Source organism: Mus caroli, unplaced genomic scaffold, assembly GCF_978045245.1.
Source record: "Mus caroli unplaced genomic scaffold, Mus_caroli_1 scaffold_2, whole genome shotgun sequence".
Taxonomy (NCBI): Eukaryota; Metazoa; Chordata; class Mammalia; order Rodentia; family Muridae; genus Mus; species Mus caroli.
This window is the reverse complement of record NW_028227257.1, coordinates 25,955,480-25,976,586: the sequence shown is the minus strand read 5'-3', so window position 1 is coordinate 25,976,586 and position 21,107 is coordinate 25,955,480. Positions and strand designations below refer to the sequence as shown.

At 46.0% G+C, this 21,107-nt stretch overlaps 1 protein-coding gene across 2 annotated transcripts in view; it reads left to right on the top strand.

Moving 5' to 3' along the window:
• The window catches only part of LOC110307386 (DNA (cytosine-5)-methyltransferase 3C), a 33,862-nt gene that overhangs the window by 9,761 nt on the left and 2,994 nt on the right, over positions 1-21,107 (top strand). Inside the window, exons 5-17 of one of the 2 annotated variants that reach the window (XM_085829016.1) lie at positions 6,075-6,170; positions 7,840-7,984; positions 9,302-9,424; positions 9,583-9,627; positions 10,850-10,929; positions 11,208-11,320; positions 11,727-11,913; positions 12,610-12,694; positions 13,912-14,057; positions 14,649-14,739; positions 15,054-15,202; positions 17,992-18,077; positions 20,770-20,839. In XM_085829016.1, coding sequence (XP_085685142.1) covers positions 6,075-6,170; positions 7,840-7,984; positions 9,302-9,424; positions 9,583-9,627; positions 10,850-10,929; positions 11,208-11,320; positions 11,727-11,913; positions 12,610-12,694; positions 13,912-14,057; positions 14,649-14,739; positions 15,054-15,202; positions 17,992-18,077; positions 20,770-20,839 — 1,416 coding nt within the window. The remainder of the gene's footprint in view (positions 1-6,074; positions 6,171-7,839; positions 7,985-9,301; positions 9,425-9,582; positions 9,628-10,849; positions 10,930-11,207; positions 11,321-11,726; positions 11,914-12,609; positions 12,695-13,911; positions 14,058-14,648; positions 14,740-15,053; positions 15,203-17,991; positions 18,078-20,769; positions 20,840-21,107) is intronic. The other variant, XM_085829015.1, reaches the window with a different exon arrangement.

Genomic DNA, 21,107 nt, shown 5'->3' with positions numbered 1-21,107 from the left:
CCACGAGATGGGATTTCTGCCTTAAGCCCCTGAATGTAGAGAACAGATAACAGCTGTATAGTGATCAGCCTCTATGATTGATGTCATTTTTTCATACATTACAATTCTAAGTATTTTCCAAATTCAACGTTGTCTTTCTTTTGCCCTGCTCTGCTCCTGGACACCGATATGAACAGTGTTCTCTCCCCCCCCCCCACCTCCCACCCCTCTTGGTGTGCACATGTGTGGTGTGTGCATGTGCCACTGGAAGCCAGAGGTTGACATCAGATGTATTCCTCATTCATTTCCCACCTGTTATTATTGTGTATGTTGTGTGCATGTGAGGATGCAGGTGTACACATGTCATAGTGTGTATAGAAGGCAGAGGACAGTCTCAAGTGTCAGTCCTTGGCTCCCACTGTGCTTTGAGACAGGCTCTCCTGTTTTCCACTTTGTGAGACAGACATTAGCACTCAGGCGTCAAAGAATTCTCCTGTGTCTGCCTTCCGCTTGTCTTTGGCATGCTAGGTTACAGACATGCATTATTGCATGTAGCTTTAAATGGGCTCTGGTACTTGTCTTTGGATGGTAAGCGCTTTATCCACTTAGCCCTCTACCTTATTTTATTTTTATTTCATGAAGAATTTGATTTAATTTTATGTATGCGGATGTTTTGCTTGCATGTGTATGTGTACACCATGTATGTGCCATATGCCCTCAGAAACCAAAAGAGGGTGCTAGATCCTCTAGAGCTGGAATTGCAGACAGTTATGAGCAACCATGTGGGTACTGGGAATCGAACCTGGGTCTTCTGGAAGAACAGCCCGTGCTCTGAACTAATAAACAATCTCTCCAGAACCCTTCACCTTATTTTTAAGACAACATCTCTCACTGGCTCAGAGCTCACCCACTGGGCTCCATTGGTTGGCCAGGAGGCTCCAGGGATTCTTCAGTCTGAGTCTTCCCAGTGCTGGGATTGCAGGCACATGCAACACAAACAGCTTTAGGAGTGGGTGCTGGGGGTCTGTGTGGCCATTGCCTCCGCCCCATTCATGGACACCATGCTCTGAATATTGCCTCCCTCCCTTCCTCCCTCCTTCCCTCCTCCTTTCTTTCTTTCTTTCTTTCTTTCTTTCTTTCTTTCTTTCTTTCTTTCTTTTTCTTTTCTTCCTTCCTTCCTTCCTTCCTTCCTTCCTTCCTCCCTCCCTCCCTCCCTCCCTCTCTCTCTCTCTCTCTCTCTCTCTCTCTCTCTCTCTCTCTCTTTCTCTCTTTCTCTCTTTCTCTCTTTCTCTCTTTCTCTCTTTCTCTCTTTCTCTCTTTCTTTCTTTCTTTCTTTCTTTCTTTCTTTCTTTCTTTCTTTCTTTCTTTCTTTCTTTCTTTCTTTCTTGCTAGAACTCACTCTGTAAAACAGGCTGGCCTTGAACTCACAGAAATCGTCCTGCCTCTGCCTCTCAAGTGCTGGGATTAAAGGTGTGTGCCACCTCACCCTTCCAATGTTGTTTTCTTATTCATACATATTCTGTTCATATGCAGACATGTATCCTGCCTTTTGCCACTTAAGCACTAGGGTGGGCTCACTTTCAAGCTCACTTTCAAGGCATGGTGCCTTCCTACTCACGGGTAGCTCCCGTGGAAGTCTTTTCTCTGTGTGTCACTTCAGACTCCTTAGAACTGTAGCTTTGTGCTTTAGTTTTGTTTTAAGACAGGGTCTCACTATATAACCCTTCCTTCCTGATCTCAAATTCATTATGTAAACTAGCCTACCCTTGAATTCACGGAGGTCCATCAGTCTCTGCCTCCTGAGTGCTGGGATTCAAAGATTGCCCAACATATCCAGTTTGTTGTTTGCAATTAATGAAGCACTGTGGGAGTTAATTAGCAAAAGATTTAGTGCAGATCTAAGCAGACACTTGTGGAATGGAGACTTAAGACAAGGTCCTTTCCCACTCAAGAATGGGCACAGACTTCTTGAAAGCCCCTCTAGCTGTGCTTTAACAATTTTAATATAATGTTATTAATTATTTGAGAATTTCATGCATATGCAATCTCTCTCTCTCTCTCTCTTGGTTTTTTGAGACAGGGTTTCTCTGTGTAGCCATGGCTGTCCTGGAACTCACTTTGTAGACCAGGCTGACCTCGAACTCAGAAATCTGCCTGCCTCTACCTCCCAAGTGCTGGGATTAAAGGCATGAGCCACCACTGCCCAGCTATATGAAAGGTCTCTTTATCATATTCACCCTCTGCTCCTCCCTTTCTTCCAGATCATCCACTCTCACCTGCTATCAACTTTGTTTTTTTAAAAATAATTTACTTAATCCAACTTGTGCTGCCCATATACTCCTGGATGTGGGGCCATCCACAGAGTGGTGGCTGACCTACCAGTGACCTTTGTTTCTTTCTTTCTTTCTTTCTTTCTTTCTTTCTTTCTTTCTTTCTTTCTTTCTTTCTTTCTTTCTTCCTTCCTTCCTTCCTTCCTTCCTTCCTTCCTTCCTTCCTTCCTTTCTTTCTTTCTTTCTTTCTTTCTTTCTTTCTTTTTTTCTTTTTTTTTTAGAATAGATCTTTTTTTAAAGATCTATTTATTTTATGTATGTGAGCACACTGTAGTTATCTTCAGAAACACCTGAAGAGGGCGTCAGATCCTGTTACAGATAGTTGTGAGCCACCATGTGGTTGCTGGGAATTGAATTCAGGACCTCTGTGTGACCTTTCTTTTTTTTTTTTTTTTAATATTTTTTATTAGGTATTTTCCTCATTTACATTTCCAATGCTATCCCAAAAGTCCCCCATAGCCTCACCCCCACTCCCCTACCCACCCACTCCCACTTTTTGGCCCTGGCGTTCCCCTGTACTGGGGCATATAAAGTTTGCATGTCCAATAGGCCTCTCTTTCCAGTGATGGCCGACTAGGTCATCTTTTGATACATATGCAGCTGGAGTCAAGAGCTCCGGGGTACTGGTTAGTTTATAATGTTGTTCCACCTATAGGGTTGCAGATTCCTTTAGCTCCTTGGGTACTTTCTCTAGCTCCTCCATTGGGAGCCCTGTGATCCATCCAATAGCTGACTGTGAACATCCACTTATGTGTTTGCTAGGCCCCGGCATAGTTTCACAAGAGACAGCTATATCTGGGTCCTTGTGTGAACTTTCTTTTTTTTTTTTTTTTTTTTTTTTAAGATTTATTTATTTATTTATTATATGTAAGTACACTGTAGCTGTCTTCAGACACTCCAGAAGAGGGAGTCAGATCTCATTATGGATGGTTGTGAGCCACCATGTGGTTGCTGGGATTTGAACTCTGGACCTTCGGAAGAGCAGTCGGGTGCTCTTACCCACTGAGCCATCTCACCAGCCTTTGTGTGACCTTTCTTAAAAATATTTATTTATTTATTTTACTTATGTGAGTACACCATCACTGTCTTCAGACACACCAGAAAAGGGTATTGGATCCTGTCTTAGTCAGGATTTTACTGCTGTGAACAGACACCATGACCAAGGCAACTCTTTTTTTTTTTTTTTAATTAATTTATTTTATTTATATGAGTACACTGTAGCTGTCTTCAGAAACACCAGATCCCTTTACAGATGGTTGTGAGCCACCATGTGGTTGCTGGGAATTGAACTCAGGACCTCTGGAAGAGCAGTCAGTGCTCTTAACCGCTGAGCCATCTCTCCAGTCCGACCAAGGCAACTCTTATAAGGACAACATTTAATTGGGGCTGGCTTACAGGTTCAGAGGTTCAGTCCATTATCATCAAGGTGGGAGCCTGGTAGTATTCAGGCAGTCATGGCGCAGGCAGAGCTGAGAGTTCTACATCTTCATCCAAAGGCTGCTAGTGAAAGACTGACTTTCAGGCACCTAGGGTGAGAGTATTAAGCCCACCCACACCCACAGTGACACACCAACACCAACCAGGTCACACCTATTCTCCTGGGCTGGTTCCACTCCCTGTTAGCAGCTTTCCTTAGCATGTATTCCATGGCTCTGGCATCTTTAACTCTAGAGCCAGAGCCACATGGCTGAAGCTGCTGAGTTCTGCTGCTTGCAGGAACTAGAACATGTCTCCCTTGTCCAACAAGGCCATACCTCCTCCCTCCCTCCTCCCTCCCTCCTTTCTTTCTTTCTTTCTTTCTTTCTTTCTTTCTTTCTTTCTTTCTTTCTTTCTTTCTTTCTTCCTTCCTTCCTTCCTTCCTTCCTTCCTTCCTTTCTTTCTTTCTTTCTTTCTTTCTTTCTTTCTTTCTTTCTTTCTTTCTTTCTTTCTTCCTGAGTTACCTCCCCTGAATAGACTCTTGGTGGCCTATAGGATCAGAGATAAGTATACTCTTGAAAAGGGTAAAGGTTAGACAGTTCTGAATTTAGAGTCTCACTGGTTTAAATCCATCTTTTTGGTAATTGCTTCTTTGGAGTCAGAGTCACCATTATGGATCCTGAGAGCTTAGGAACAACCAGGCATACACCTGTGTGTTTAGAAAGAAGCCTGGGAGGGACAAGAGACATATGTTCTGTCTCCTAGAGTCATTTAGCCTTGCTGTGGGTGGGGTGGTGCAGGAGGCCATTGTTGGCTGTGTCTGGAGTGAGGTAAACTATCAGTGAGCCACCCTGTCAGACCCTATTTTGATTCTTATGCCTATTGAACAAATGGTCTGAGATGTGCAAAGATTTTGAACTGAAGGATGCAGATAGAATGGTCTCTAAGGGATGCTAGTCACTGTTGGACCAACTCATAACTTAAGAGACAGGGACACAGGCAATGGGGCAGGGTGGAAGCATACAGGGAAGCAAATTATTAGGAACATTGCTGGGGGCTGGAGGGATGGCTCAGCTGTCAGTTAAGAGCGCTTGATGCTCTTCTGCAGGTTTAGTGCCCAGAACCCACATTGGACAGCTCACAAACTCCTGCAACTCTAGTTCCAGGGTATCTGACACCCTCTTCTGACCTTTGAAATCACACATGCCACACACTCACACAGACAAACACACACACAAACAATAATAAATTATTGAAAAACAGAACAGTGCTAGGGGTCAGCCTAAAATCAAGGCCCTGATTTTCTTGCCTTGGGGCCATTTCCATACATTCAGTTTTTCTAAGAGCAAGAAAAATAGGTTGCCAAATCTGGAGAACCCTCCTGCAGTTGTGCTGTGTGACCAGCAGAGGGAGGAAAAGAAACAGTGTCCTGGGCCTATGGGGGCCACTGAAGCATCCCGCATGCGGAATGACTTGTGGGTCATGGGAGGGGAAATATCCTTGCTTTGATCCAGTGAGACATAACATGTTCGTTTCTAGACAGGATCAGATGGCAATAAGACAGAGTAGGAGGAGGGAGGATTATAGGAGGGGATTCCAATGTGCTATCTGTGGTCCTGGCCAAAGAACAAGACCTGTCTGGAGCCTCCCCAGTACTCAATGCTCATGTTGGCCAGAGCACTTCCTTGCCTCCCTGGCAGCCACATGACAGAGTTAAGGCTCTGAGCATAAGATAGAGAGGGCTGTGTGAAAGCAAGCATTGCAACCTGGAATGCCCCATCTAGCCTACGATTGTGAGAAGCAGCCTGAAGCACCTTCTTTATTGTCCCCTTCACGAGGAATCTCACCCCAGAACTCATTTCTTCCTTCTCAGGGGCCTTGGAGCAGGCAACCTGGCAGTCACGATCAGGACTTAGTCGTTGTGAGTAGTAAGAGCTCACTCTGTGCCAGGCGTGCTCTCAGAACCTATGTGTGATGGGAACTCACACTCAGGAAGGGCAAAGAACATACACAAACTACGTTAAAGCCAAGTACAGGACTGAGTCTCATGTCCATACCAGTGATACTGATGTTCATTCAGATATGCACACATATACCATGTGAACACACATAGAATCTTACTATACCCATTCTGAGTTCCATTCTTCTCACATTTGAAGTGCAATGTATCCTTGTTTTGGGCTCCAGGATATGTGTTATGCCGGTCACCCCCGAATGCCCCCTCCCCCTGCTTTTGGTATTGGCATCTGCAAGCCAGCCCAGGAGTAGACTCTGGGTGAATATGTATGCCAGTATGTACGCTTAGCCGCTCAGGTGTGAGTAGATATTGGTGATATCTTTCTCATCTAGGTCTCGACTGACAAACTGTTGCTCAGCCAGTCCTGTATCCTGGCCACCTTCTATAAACTGGTTCCTTACAGGAAGTCTATATACTGTACTCTGGAGGTTACCCAGGTGTAGGAATGACCTTAAGGGCTGGGAAGAATGGAGAGCTGCTAAATGTTAGCTCATGCCATTGTGTTGCCAAGATGGCTTGCTGAGTTAAGGATACCATGGAGGTGGTAAATGCCTCTGTGAGGGCCTGCTTGGGAAAGGAAATGGAGATGTGCCAAGGTCACTAGTGAGTTTCTGGTACTACTAGCTAAACTGGGAATGATGACTGCTGTCTTGTGAGGTGACCCGGTGAGCGGTGCTTTCAGTTTCAAACGAGTGTGTATTATTCGGTGTGCAGCAAGCAAGGGTACAGACAGCAAGCAGCAGAGTCACAGCAGGTAGACAGATAAACATCAGCTTATCAGATCCTCACAAAACCCAGCAGAAGCAACTGGAGAAGCTCAAGTTGGTGAGCAAGCAGAAGAAATGTCATAAATCACCAAAAACAAATGACTTGGGAAGGCCCTTCCTCCTCCTCCTCCTTTTCCTTCTTCTTCTTCTTGATATATTTATTTATTTTATGTATGTGAGTACACTGTTGCTTTCTTCAGATACACCAGAAGAGGGCATCGGATCCAATTACAGATGGTTGTGAGCCACCATGTGGTTGCTGGGAATTGAACTCAGGACCTCTGGAAGAGCAGTCAGTGCTTTTAACCGCTGAGCCATCTCTCCAGCCCAAAGCTGGACTTCTTGATGAAAAGCTTTATGCAAAATCTTATCTGTATGGATGGGCTTCTGTCCTTCCATCTCAACTGCAGTCATCTCTACCTTATGGGGTAAACAAGGTACCCTCTGTTGAAAATGTTTTTACTTCTGGCTGTTCTCAAGGGTGCTATGTGTTTAATACCCTCAGCTGTTTGCTCCCTGGCACAGTGTTAAGAGAGCAGTCTGCCCAGGACAGGGAGGCTTGGAAGACTCTTGAGAGAAGTGTACTTGAGTCTGAGACAATGGGAGGCCTTTCATTTCCAAAGCCAGCTTTCAGTGAGACTAAGCAGCATGTGACAAGTGACCAGTGTCACATATGTCCCTGGGGCAGCAGCAATACTGCAGAGTATGCTACCCAGAGGTGGTGAGCTCTCTTTCTTTAAGCAGGGTCCTTCAAGGCCTAGAGGAGGAGCTGAGGTCAGTGGTCTCCTCCCTTTGTCTGTGGATGGTTTATCTCCTCTGAGCCATTAGGCTCCCCACAAATTCCCTCCAACCCCTATCAGCCTGTCCCACTTGGCCAAGTGCCTAATTAGACATGCAAATTGTAATGGCCCTTAAAATGAAGAATGCTTGCCTCCATTCATATCTGCTTAGAGAAGGGCAGTGAGAAGTCTGTTGTCTGAGAAGAGGTACAGGAGGGTAAGGTAAAACTGCTGGAGGCTCCTATTTTTGACTAACAAAGCTGAGTTGAAACCTTCCTTTGGGGGAGAGCTGACCACTGTGATTTTACAGGGAAGAGGTCATATCTTTGGTGCCTGCCCCTATGGTCCATTGTTTCCTTAACCAGTCCCCCTAAAAGCAGACTCCTGTCACATAACACAGCCCAGGACAGCTGTCTAGCTCTGAAAGACACCACTGTTTAGGGAATGCAGGCCCCAGCAGGGGGAATCCCTGGGTTTGCCCTGGCACATATCTCAATCGCCTGCTCCCATTCATTCACAGACAGAGTTTGCCTTTATTTGTGTCTTGGCAGAAAGCCAGGGTGCGAGCTGGCAAGGCCTGCCCCAGCAGTCCTGGAGAGTCACTGGAGGACCAGCTGAAGCCCATGCTGGAGTGGGCCCACGGTGGTTTCAAGCCCACTGGGATCGAGGGCCTCAAACCCAACAACAAGCAACCAGGTGGGAAGGAACCTGGGGGACATGGAATTCCCTTACCATCTCTGACGGTTCTGTTTTCTTTGCTCTACCTTCCCATTTCTTGACATCTACAGTGCTCATTGGAGAAGAATCAAATCTCCTTGGTTGATCTGAATCATTCACCCCATGTATGACCCTCAGGAAAACCTTGGGTGCACATCCAGTCTCCTATAATCTTTGGACACCTATTTTCCTTCTTATCTCATTTTGTTTGTTTTTGTTTTTTTTGAGACAGGGTTTCTCTGTGTAACCCTGACTATCGTAGAACTCACTCTGTACACCAGGATGGCCTTGAACTCAGAAATCCACCTGCCTCTGCCTCCCAAGTGCTGGGATTAAAGGCGTATGCCACCATTGCCCAGCCCTTCTTATCTTTTAATATTAATGCATATATAAGCACTGGAAGATGTCACTTTGTCATCAAACGTACCTTTGTTTTTGTTTTTTGAGAGAACAATCTCACTATGTATACCTGTTTGGCCCTGTGCTGGATTTCTTAGCATATGTCGCCGCATCAGGCTTCCTCATGACTTTTGATGGGTATCTAATTTTCTTTCCCAGTGTGTGAGTCAGATTCAACCATGTCCACTATGATTCAACCAGTCCAATAAAAATATAAATAAACATTAATGCATGAGAGCCACAGAATGTATTTGAATTAGTTTCTAGTAGTTTCATTGTAGAGAATCAGGTGAAATTAATGCTAATCATAAATCTTGACCTAATATTTTTAAAACTTAGCATTTTCACTTTTAGCCTACATATATTTAGTTAGTTCACTTCTCTGTTAGTACTGTTCAAAAAATTATGCCATTAGGTAAAAGCTAAACAGAAATTGATTAATGAATACTTATTAATTCACTTCACAAATTGGCTAAATAGATTCCAGGGTTCAAGCCAGTCCAAATTAACCAAATCAGTAGCATCACTTGACAATTTAAACCTGACCTTCTGTGTGAGTGAAATCCTGTTCCTCCTGCCATTTCAAATACTTAGTAGCTCCATGCTCCTGTTGGTCATTGGCAGACATCACTGTATGTCACAGTAATGAGCTGGTTCTCAGGACTGATTTCCTTACATATTCAGATGTGTGAACCTATAAACATGAGAGTATGGCCTGCTTCCTGGGTGAGAAGAGCTTTGAATTGGCTTCTGCTCTGGGCTCCCTACTGTGATTCTCTATGCCCATCATGGTCCCCTGCTGTAGATGCAGTTGGATCCCAGGCAAAACATGGCCTTGTCCTAGGCCTGCCTTATCTCTTAGACCCTTCAGTCAAATCCCGTCTGCTTCCCTTGCAGAGAACAAAAGTCGAAGGCGCACAGCCAATGACTCTGCTGCTTCTGAGTATTCCCCCCCACCCAAGCGCCTCAAGACCAACAGCTATGGTGGGAAGGACCGAGGGGAGGATGAGGAGAGCCGAGGTGAATGGGGGAGATGCTGGAGGGTCTGGGGATGCACAGGCAGAACTGGGAGCAGCAGGCCCTTAGGACCACTGCACTGTGGGGTACAGGGGAGCAAGGCTGAGGACCAGGAGAGACTTCCCTACCTCATCTCACACCTGTCCCCCTTTCCTCAACAGAACGGATGGCTTCTGATGTCACCAACAACAAGGGCAATCTGGAAGGTACTGTTGTCTCCCATCCCTCCTTCTGGGGCTGCCCCGGGCCCACCTTGCCCTGGCTTTGCCCTTCTGCATGGGTTTAATCCAGAGGCCTGGGCATTGATCTCGGTCAGGACCATTCCTGCTCCTTCATATTTGTTGCTATATGTCTTTATTTATTTATTTATTTATTTACTTATTTATTGAGATAAAGTGGTATGTAAGGTTTGCTTCCATTTTTAACTGAGTCTGATGAGGTTGCTTACCTGGGTGACTGGAGTTGGGGAAGAATGGAAACTGTGGTACTTTAGTCAGTACCTGGGAACCCAGGTCAATGGTACCTTGAACTTTTTCCATGTAATAACCACAGCTAGCTTTTAGGTTAAATGGAGCCATTGGGTCCTCCTCGAGCTAATTCTGGTCTCCTTTCCCCATCTGGGTACTGCACTGGAATTCAGAAATCTGACATGAACAGACCTAATGGAGTTTGAATATACGGTGGGCTCTTCATTTACATTCTTGGCCCAACGTGTCTTAATCTTCAAATATTTATCAAATAGTTACTCCTTATTGGGTCAGAAAACAAACCTGGACCCAGGGTACTGTGGGCACCCTGTGCAAGCTGCAGTTTAGAGCAGTACTGACAATTTAGAGACTTTCAACCCACAGTCATCTATGTACCCCAAGAGTGATCCACCATTTGTTCCTTGTAATGGGGCAGTATTGGTCATGCAATGGTTTTGTCCTCTTGAATAGTGATCAGTTTAGAGCCAAGGCTCTAAACTAGTTTTTTATTGAGATTACTGGGATCGTAATCACATGCTGTGTTTACCAGGCGCGGTTGCAGGCAGCCTCTGTATCTATCACCAAGCCAATCAGACTCACTACTAGGGCCCCAGTGTCTGGAATTGAATGCTTATGAAAGACCCAGAACACTATTCGGTCTTCTATCTTTCTGCTTGGCTAGCCCTTTGCCTCCCTTGTGTTGCTTCTTGTTAGTTTGAGCTGGTCTTTCCCAGACAATGAAGTGAAGATGGCACTTATAGCATCATTGGTTCTAAGCACCCACCCTGAACACGCCCAGTCTCTTCTGAGAGGCTGGTAAAAGCAATCAACACAGGACATGGCACAGAATTCTCAGGGCACAGCTGGCAAGAAGAAATGCTCAGAACTGTCAGAACCAAGGCTTGGGCAGCTGATATTAGGCCCTGGTTTACATAAACTCTGGCACCTCTCTTTCTTTCAGACCACTGTTTGTCCTGTGGTAGGAAAGACCCTGTGTCCTTCCACCCCCTCTTTGAGGGTGGGCTCTGTCAGAGTTGCCGGGTAAGTCTTCTCCCTCCCATGCCACATCCATCCCCATCCGGGCTCCTAGCACAGTCCCTGCTCCAGGCACTAGTGAACAGCTTCCCTAGGGCACACCCCACACCCTTCCTGTTTGGGGGACAGGTGCTAGAGCAGAGAAGGCCCTCCACAGGATACTCAGGTCACATGTACTGTCTCTGAAGGGCATGCCAGGCCACCAGCTAGGGCTCCAGGGGCTTGCTAGCCAGGCATGGCTGAGATCAGGGCTGTAGTCTCACCTGCCTCTCTCTGGTGGCCAGGATCGCTTCCTAGAACTCTTCTACATGTATGACGAGGACGGCTATCAGTCCTACTGCACCGTGTGCTGTGAGGGCCGTGAACTGCTGCTGTGCAGTAACACAAGCTGCTGCAGGTGAGTGACCCTCGATGCGGACTGGACAAGTGGGCCTCTGGTGCTGGGTTGAACCCTGCAGAACCAGCAGCCTGTAGTCAGCTAAACCCAAACAGAAAATAAGCACCCAGTGGTATCTTGTGGAATCCGTTGCTCACAAGTGTGTACTGCATTGATGCACTGAGTGCTGGGCTCAGGTCAGCTGTGCCCATGAAGTCAGACCTGTGAGCCTTTGGTTGGAAGGGTCTGGATTTGGAGGAGATTGGATGATCCATATCCAAGAAGTGGTTTCTTACCCTATAGCTGAGAAACACTTGGAGTCAGGAGGATGCCCATTAGGCAGGGGTGGTCGTCCCCCAGGGAACTTGGTCTGCAGGACGATCGCCTGGTAACCTTGATGCCGATTCTCTCTGGATACTCGACACAGATGCTTCTGTGTGGAGTGTCTGGAGGTGCTGGTGGGCGCAGGCACAGCTGAGGATGCCAAGCTGCAGGAACCCTGGAGCTGCTATATGTGCCTCCCTCAGCGCTGCCATGGGGTCCTCCGACGCAGGAAGGATTGGAACATGCGCCTGCAAGACTTCTTCACTACTGATCCTGACCTGGAAGAATTTGTAAGTGACCCATTCAATTATAGTCCCCAGGATCTGGAATCCTGTGAAATCCTGTGTATATGTAAAAGCAAGAGTTAAGCCTTTAATCTGAGACCTTAGGAAGCAGGGGCAGGCCTGTCTCTGAGATCAAGGATAGCCTGACCTACATAGTGAGTTCCTGGCCATTCAAGGCTCCATAGTGAGATACTGTATGAGATACAGCAACAGGCATAGTAAGAAAGGTTGAAATCAGAGCACAGAAAGCTGAGCCATGAGCTGTGTGTTGAGCTGAAAGGCAACCTGGGTTAAACATTGAAGTTGAGTCCATCTGGAATGTGCAGCAAGACCCCATGTGCAGACCATTTCAACCTCACAGACCCAGTTCCCATCAGGCTTGGAGCCCTCGCCAGTCGACTGACACCTAGCAGACAATTCTAGCCCCTTCTGATGAGGGAACAAGAAGCAAACATCAGAGCTGCCTGGGGCCAGCTGCTCCCACACTGTAGGAGTTTATCTTCTGTTCTTAGAGGCCTTGGCAGTTACCAGTCAAACTCCTAATCTGTCTGTGTGTCTGTAGGAGGCAGCTGTGCCTCCTGTCTGAGGACAGAATGGCCAGCCTGTGCCAAACACGTTCTCACCAGTTCCCATCATAGCCTCTGGGCTCTGGAGGATGGATGGATACTCTGGATATCTCTCTCCCTCTTTCCTATCTAGCAGGAGCCGCCCAAGTTGTACCCAGCAATTCCTGCTGCCAAAAGGAGGCCCATTAGAGTCCTGTCTCTGTTTGATGGAATTGCAACAGGTGAGTTTGATGCTCTGTTGGGACAAAGAATGAACGAAGCATCTAGGCAGATGAAGGTGTCTCCTGTGTGGCCATTGAGAACATTAATAGCAGAGGTGTCATGTGTGCCTGTTTGTGCTGCGCTCCATGGCCTGTGCCTTCTCATGTCACTCTTGGGCTTATGTTTGTGTGTGACTGTATAAGACTATGTTTGCCCCATAGCCACGTGGGGATCAAAGACAACATCTGTTCCATGTGGGTCACCCATGCATCAGGCTTGGTGGCAAGTTCCTGTTCCTGCCATATTCCCTGCCTGGGTCCACTGGCCATTTCTAAAGGGACATGCATCTTGTTTTCCTTCAAGCATCTGAGAGTTTGCTGGCCAGACATATAAATGATGGGGTAATCAGACAGTGCTCTCCAGCAGGCAGTGCTCCCCAGCAGGCAGTGCTCCCCAGCAGGCAGTGCTCCCCATCACACAGTGCTCCCCATCACACAGTGCTCTCCATCACACAGTGCTCTCCAGCAGGCAGTGTTCTCCAGCAGGCAGTGCTCCCCATCACACAGTGCTCCCCATCACACAGTGCTCTCCATCACACAGTGCTCTCCAGCAGGCAGTGCTCCCCATCACACAGTGCTCCCCATCAGACAGTGCTCTCCAGCAGGCAGTGCTCTCCAGCAGGCAGTGCTCTCCAGCAGGCAGTGTTCTCCATCAGACAGTGCTCCCCATCACACAGTGCTCCCCATCACACAGTGCTCCCCATCACACAGTGCTCTCCAGCAGGCAGTGCTCTGCTCCCCAGCAGGCAGTGCTCTTCAGCCCTGGCTCTCTCTATCTTCTTTAATTTGTATATCTGTAGGAATCAGTCAACACGCACCACACTCTCAGGTCTGCTGTGGCTCATGGTGCTCTTCATCCCTCTTTGGAAGGTCATATGTCTTAGCTCTTGAATTTTAATTTTGATTCTTACATGTTTCCTTCTACATGCATAAATACATTTACAGTCAATTAGGCAACAAATACTTTCCTCACTCCTGATTCCTTTCCACTTTATGAGATTTTCCCCATACTTGGAATGAGACAGTCAGTGGGGCCTGAGGTCCCCCGGGGTTGACTCAGATCCTCTGAGGTGACAGGGATGGACTGAGTGTCCTCATTGTGCTGCAGGAGGACACCATGGGGCTGATGGCCCCACACTTGGCCTCTTGGCCTCACATTTCTCTTTGATCCTTCACAGGGTACTTGGTGCTCAAGGAGTTGGGTATTAAAGTGGAGAAGTACATTGCCTCCGAAGTCTGTGCAGAGTCCATCGCTGTGGGAACCGTTAAGCATGAAGGCCAAATCAAATACGTGGATGACATCAGGAACATTACAAAGGAACATGTGAGGGTGGCCTTTCTCCTGGGGTTCATCTCTTTCTCATTCTTCCATGGACCTTGGTGTCACGGCATGCTATCTCTTTCCCTCAGGCCCAGAGTTGTGGGTAGAAGGGAACCAGAGACATTTCTTAAAAGCAGCAAAGTGGGAACAATTCAGCACTCATTTCTTTTAGTGGAACATGTGAACATTCAGGTTTTATGGACTGTACCTGGAGTTGCTGACTAAGGAAATTTCTAGAATTGAGTTTTCTTAGCCACTTCACAAGAATCTAAGCTTTATTTATTTTACATCAAAGCAAATTATTATTATTGTTGTTGCTATTGTTACTGTTATTAGTGTAATATGTGTGCATGCACATGTGTACACACACATAGCTGTGGCTGCCAGTATTATGGCACATGTGTGGAGATGAAAGACCACTTGTGGATTCAGTCTGCTCCTTCCACATTTACAGGGCTTTGGGGGATCACACTCGGGTAACCAGGCTTGCATGGCAAGTACCTGAACCCTCCAAGACACCTTTGGACCCCAGAATGAAGGCTTCCATTCCCTCCCTCCTTAGGCTTATCCCAGCCTTTTGTGTTTTTCCCTCAGATTGATGAGTGGGGCCCGTTCGACCTGGTGATTGGTGGAAGCCCCTGCAATGATCTTTCCTGTGTGAATCCTGTCAGGAAAGGCCTGTTTGGTGAGCAGCCATCTGCTTTGGCTCCCACAGATCTTACCACATCTGAGTGCTGTGGTGGCCAGAGAAGAAGCTGTCTGCTTCTGCTTATTCTTTTGTAGCATCTCAGTCCTTTGCAAATCCTTAGGCCTCAGGAAGATGTCAGCGAACAGTGCTCTGCTGCTCCCTGTGTTCTTGCCTGGTCACTCCAGGGGCTCTAGGGGTTGGAATGTGTTGGCTTTACTGATGGGCTATAGTTGGATTCTCTTGGTCTCAGGGAATGTGTAGGTACACGGAAGCTTTCGATCAAACTCTCTGATGTTCTCTTATGGATGCAGAGGGTACTGGCCGGCTCTTCTTTGAGTTTTACCGATTGCTAAATTACTCATGCCCTAAGGAGGAGGATGACCGCCCATTCTTCTGGATGTTTGAGAATGTGGTAGCCATGGAGGTCGGTGACAAGAGGGACATCTCACGATTCCTAGAGGTGAGTGGCCTGAGTGTAAGGACTGCTTGGGCCAGATAGTCCATGTTGACATTGAAGGCTACTGAGTGCTGACAGGTGGGAATGATTTCCTGGTTTGTGGCTAGATCTGAGGATTAAGAATATAGCATATTTTGAATGCATTGGAGACATTTATTTCTATCCTAACCCTGTCTGTGCAAGGCACCAGTAATGACATCAACATCTACTCCAGACAGTTCCTTGTTTCCTGTTTCCTCTTTCTTCTGAAAATGGTAGCTTTAGGAGTCACAGAGAAGTTAATTATCCACCAGTTGATGTATATCAAACCCTATAGTAGGTAGATTTTTAGATTTCAGTTTCTTTCATTTAAATAAAATGTACTTATTTTTATTTCATATGCATTAGTGTTTTGTCTACATGCATGTTTGTGTGAAGGTGTTGGATCCCCTGGAACTGGAGTTACAGACAGTTGTGAGCCACCATGTAGTTGCTGGGAATTGAACTCAGGACCTCTGGAAGAGCATACAGTGCTAACAGATGCTGAGCCATCTCTCCAGCTCCCATGTTTGTTTGTTTGTTTGTTTGTTTAAGACAAAGTCTTGTGTAGCCTAGACTTGTCTTAATCTCTTGGTCTTTTTTGTCTCCACCTCTAAAGTGCCAGGATTATAGATGTGTGCCTCCATAGTTGGACTGTGCCTTAGTTTTCTTTAGAGCTTTACAACTTTGGCCTCAGAGGTGATAGAATTGGCTATTTTTCAATTGTCATGTGTACTTGTTGCTGGGTGTCCTGAGCCATGCATTTCCCATAGTGTCTTTCCACAACTAGAGTTTGATTTAGCAGAGTTTGATGTAAAGTACCTCTACTTTTGAGCACAATCTGTCATTGGCATGACTCAGAGTGGGTAGGTCTGATATTATTTGTTACCCAGCATTCACAGGAAGAGATTAGCTGTCTTAGTCATTGTTCTATTGCTGTGAAGGGACACATGACTAAAGCAACTATTATAAGAGAAAGCATTTAATTGGAGCTTGCTTACAATTTCAGAGGTTTAGTCCATTATCATCATGGTGGGAACATGACAACATGCAGGCAGGCATGGTGCTGAAAAAGTAGCTGAGAGTTTTATACCCACATCCACAGACAACAGGAAGAGATAGAAAGAGCCAGGGCCTGGCGTGGACTTTTGAAACCTCAAAGCCCACCCCCAGTGACACACTTCCTACACCAAGACCACACCTCCTAATCCTTCTAATCCTTTAAAACAGTTCCACTCCTTGGTGACTCATTTTCAAATATTTGAGTCTATGGGGGGGGGGGAACATTCTTATTCAAATGATCAATTCTACTCTTTTCCTTCTTCTTTAGACTTGTAGTCATACCATAATGCAAAGTGCATTAGTCTAACTTCAAAATATCCCATAGTTTTTCATACCTTCAACACTGTTTAAAAGTCAAAAGTTAATGAGACTCCTGGCAATCTTTTAACTGTGACCACATGTAAAATCAAAATAAAAAAGCAGATTACTTACTTCCAACATACAATGACACAAAATATATATTATTACCATTCCGAAAGAGAAGAAATGGACCATAGTGAGGAAATATTATACCATAGCAAACTGAAAACCAGCAGGGCAAACTCCAAGTTCTTCATCTCCATGTTTGCTGTCGAAATGCTTCTCAGATCTCCATCTCTTTTTAGCTTTGTTGAGTACAACATATTTCTCTCTCTTGGACTGATGTCACATCCAGTCGACATCTCTCTTTGGCAGGTATCCCATGGCAGATATCATGGATTCTCTAATACTATCCAGGCTTCATCTCACAGCTTTACAGAATGGCCTCTCTGGGCCTATCTGCAGGGACACCCCTGACACACACCTGTCCTCAGTGGCTTCTATGAACCATAAAGGAAGAGTCCATAACTCCTTTCTTGTATTTTAGGTTCTAAAGCCAGAACCACGTGGCTGAGGCTGCCAACTTCTGCTGCTTTGTGGAGCTGCAAGTTGGGCCCTCCTTTTTAGTGACATCCATTAACAATAGTTTCCTTTACCACTTAAACTTTTCCTTGATCCCTTTCACAAGTTGGGAATGGGGTTGCATGGGGCCTTGCCCTGAGGTCACCACGTTCTTTTTTCCATTTAGCATCAGGCTTTTCTTTAAACGTTTTATTTCCCTGAGCACTGGATCTAGCTGCATTATACTTCCTGGTGCTTCCTTTCTCTTCAGACTATGCATATTCTATTTCTCTTTATTTAGCTTGTTCCCTTTCATTATAGATCTGCATAAAATTGATTACTGGTAACTACACTACTCAGTCATCTTGAAATACCCTCTGTCAAAGGCATTCATCCAGAAACTCTTCAATTTAGCCTCTGGCAGATTTTTAGGACAAGAGCAGATAGCAGCCACGTTCTTTGTCAAAACAGCACAAGAATTGGTCTCTAGACTAGTTGTTAATATTCTCCCCTTCTGAAACTTCTTGAGCTAGGCCCACATTGCTCTCAGCATTGCTGTTCATACTCCTACTAGCGTGCCCCAATTTTAAACTTTTGCATTTAGGTGCTTTTCTACTCAAAGTTTAAAAGTGCACATTCTATCAACAAGCAGTATGGTCAGGCCTGTCACAGTGATACCCAACTCCTGATACCAACTTCTGCCCCAGTCACTGTTCTATTGCTGTAAACATACATCATCTCTGTTCCTGTGTGCAGCTAGGAAAGCCTTGTCACCCGACAGGCCAAACCTGGGCTGAGTGACACCTGAGTCATGGTGTTTCCAGTAGCAGCTCCCCCTTTTCTTCCTGCAGTGTAACCCAGTGATGATCGATGCCATCAAGGTGTCTGCTGCTCACAGGGCCCGGTACTTCTGGGGTAACCTACCCGGAATGAACAGGTAAGAGCCCTGAGGGGGGACAAGGAACAGAGAGCAGAGTTATATCTAGGTCAAATTGACATTCTAGCCTTCTAGAAAGTCCTGACTTTGGGCTGCTTTGGATAATTGGAGCACTGGGCAGGACTCCTCAGGCAGCTGCAGTGCTCCAGCTTCAGGGCAGGTGTTTCTCCAGGTCCCACCAAGGGCTGTGAGGACTGTCAAGCCCCTCTGTTCTTTCCTGCTGTGCTAAGGCTTCCATTGGCAAATGTTAAATGTCAAAGACACTATTCCTTCTGTCCCTGAGATGAGGTGGACCCTGAACCAGCACCTGGTGACCAACCATGGGCACAACTGAGTAGCAGTTACCTGCTCCCTCCAGTTTTCTCAGTCAGGATCATTTCCCACCCTTAAGGATAAAAAATTATTTTTGAGATTATAATTTATTTATAACATTCCTTCCTGGAAACCTTCCCCATACTCCCTCCTGCTCTCCTTCAGACCCACGACCTTTCTTTTTATCAGTTATTATTGTGTGCATATATATATATATATATGTATGTATGTTTGTGTATACATATATATTTCTAAATATAATCTGATGTGTCCATATAACATTTCTTGCATGTGTGTTTTCAGGGCTGATTGGCCTTGGACGACCAACTTGTGTGCTCTTCTTTGGGGACAGTCACTTCTCCCGTTCTCAGCTCTCCTTAGTTGTCTATAGCTCTTTGTGTAGGGTTGAGACCTCGTGAGCTTTTCTTCATCCAGATTGGCATGTTTACTTGTATTGTCCTTGTCACCTCACATCTGGACATTCAGACCCAGTGTCTAGTTCACAGTTTTAGACATAAAGCAAGTGACTCTGCAAAGGCCTCCTTATCTCTTCCTTTGCGATTCCAAGAACAGCCTGCTAACTAAGAGAAAAATTGTGCCTGTAGTAGCCATCCAAGATATGCAAATGAGTTGGGTTGGAGTAGAAGCATAAATTTTGAGAATTTGTCAAAGTCTGGGCAGAGATCAGAGGGTCCTGAAACAGGTCTTAGATATTGTAATTTTTTTAATTCAATTTTTAAAATTTTTGAATTCAAATAATATTGCTTTTGTCTCTTGGATAGTTAAGATTTATTTAGTCAACCATCTAATTAAAACATACCATATTCTTGTTTGGGATCACATGGACTGGTTTATTCAACATTCAAGCTGTCCTTGCCAGGCACTGTCTTGCTGCCAGTTCAATGGGGGACACAATGATGTCAGTGGCTCTTGTAGAGCAGACGTACTGGAGGGAGGGATAGAGAACACAGAGAGTGATTGTATATTCAAGGTTGGGGAGGTGGCATTGGGAATTAGGGTGGGGAAAGGAGAGGCCTCATCCAACGGAAGTAAAGAAATGGAGCCATTCCAGGTAGAAGAGAGGGCTCTGGGATAGATGGTAGGTGGGCATCCCTAGACCAGCTTGGAGCTCAGTGTTATTAGGTGAAGAATGGCTTGGAAAGAGAGACACAAGTATTTCTGACTGAATGGTGCAGGCCTATGCATGGTGCCAGTTAGTTAGACATGGGCACAGGGCATTCCAAGAGGTTAGTTGCTTGAACTAATTGAAGTTAATTTCAGGTATGCAGTATCTAGGAGGAGGAATTAGAGCGGGTATGGGGCAGTATTGAGGTGGTGAGTGCAGAAGGGGCTGAGCTGGTTGATTACTATGCTGTGTCCCAGAAGGTGCCATCTGGTGAGAAAACAAATGAAGGTGGTGGCAGTGACCTTTGCGGTTTGTAGCATGGCAGGATATTTGAACCTTTGCTTATGCATTTGGTGGCTTCCAGGCTAGGATGATGGGATAGCGTCAGTGAGCTGTGCTGGGTGACAGAGTGGATGTATGAAGTGTCAGTTGGACTGAGGCCTGGATCATCCAGTTTGTGCAGATCTTTTCACTCTATAGCCCTGGCTGGCTTGGGACTCCTTATGTAGGCCAAGCTGGCCTTGAACTCACAAAGATCCTCCTAACTCTGCTTCCTTCGTGCAGGGATTAAATGCATTCACCATGCTCAGTGTTTGTATGAGTCTTGATCTTTGACTCAATCTACATAACATGGAGCTTTCCATGTCCCTTTTCTCCTGACCCCTTACCTCATTTAGGTCCACAGAAGACACAAAAGGGGGCAGGGAGCCAGTGAGAGGGCTCAGTGGGTAAAGGAGCTTGCTGTACAAGCCTGATGGCCTGAGCTTGATCCTCAGAGAAACAGAGAACCGACTACAAAATTGTTCTCTGACCTCCAAACACTGTGGGATGTACATCCATATACATTAAATATACATGAGTGCATTAGCAGTAAATACATTTTAAAAGAAGAGTTAAGGCTGGCATTGGAGGATGTATGTCCATGCACATTAATCATATGTTTACACATTAGCAGTAAATACATCTTAAAAGAAGAATCAGGGCTGGCATTGGGCAGCTGGAAGGTATGGTCAAGGGAGATGCTTGGCGTGAATCCTCAGCCCCCTGTGGCACTTGTTCTTCCTTTGTTTTGACTTTGAAGTGGACCTTTGGCCTAACCACACAGACTTGTGTGTTTTCATCCTGTGTTTGAGCATTTCTCACTGCCAGAGTACACTAGCATGAAGCAGATTCTCCCCTCGTCTGGCTTTTGAGGTCTCTTATGTGGACCTCCCAGGCAGACGCTGGAGAGTAACGGGTTCTGGCTGTCCCCAGGCCCGTGATGGCTTCAAAGAATGATAAGCTCGAGCTGCAGGACTGCCTGGAGTTCAGTAGGACAGCAAAGGTAAGATGTGGAGTGGACACGACACTGTGACCTTGGCTCTGTCCACGTGGTGCCTGCTCATTTCCTCACAGACTCCCGGTGCTGGGCCTCCTTCCCTACAGACCTGTTCTGTCTCTCTTTCCAGTGCAGAGTAGGCGATGTTTCTGATTAATAAGGAGTAGATGCCGCTGGACTCTGCAGTGGTTAACGTTGGATGCACAGGGGCTGTGCTGCAGATGCTCTGTGGAGTAGCGAATAGCGGTGGATGCTGCTGCAAAAGGCTATGTGC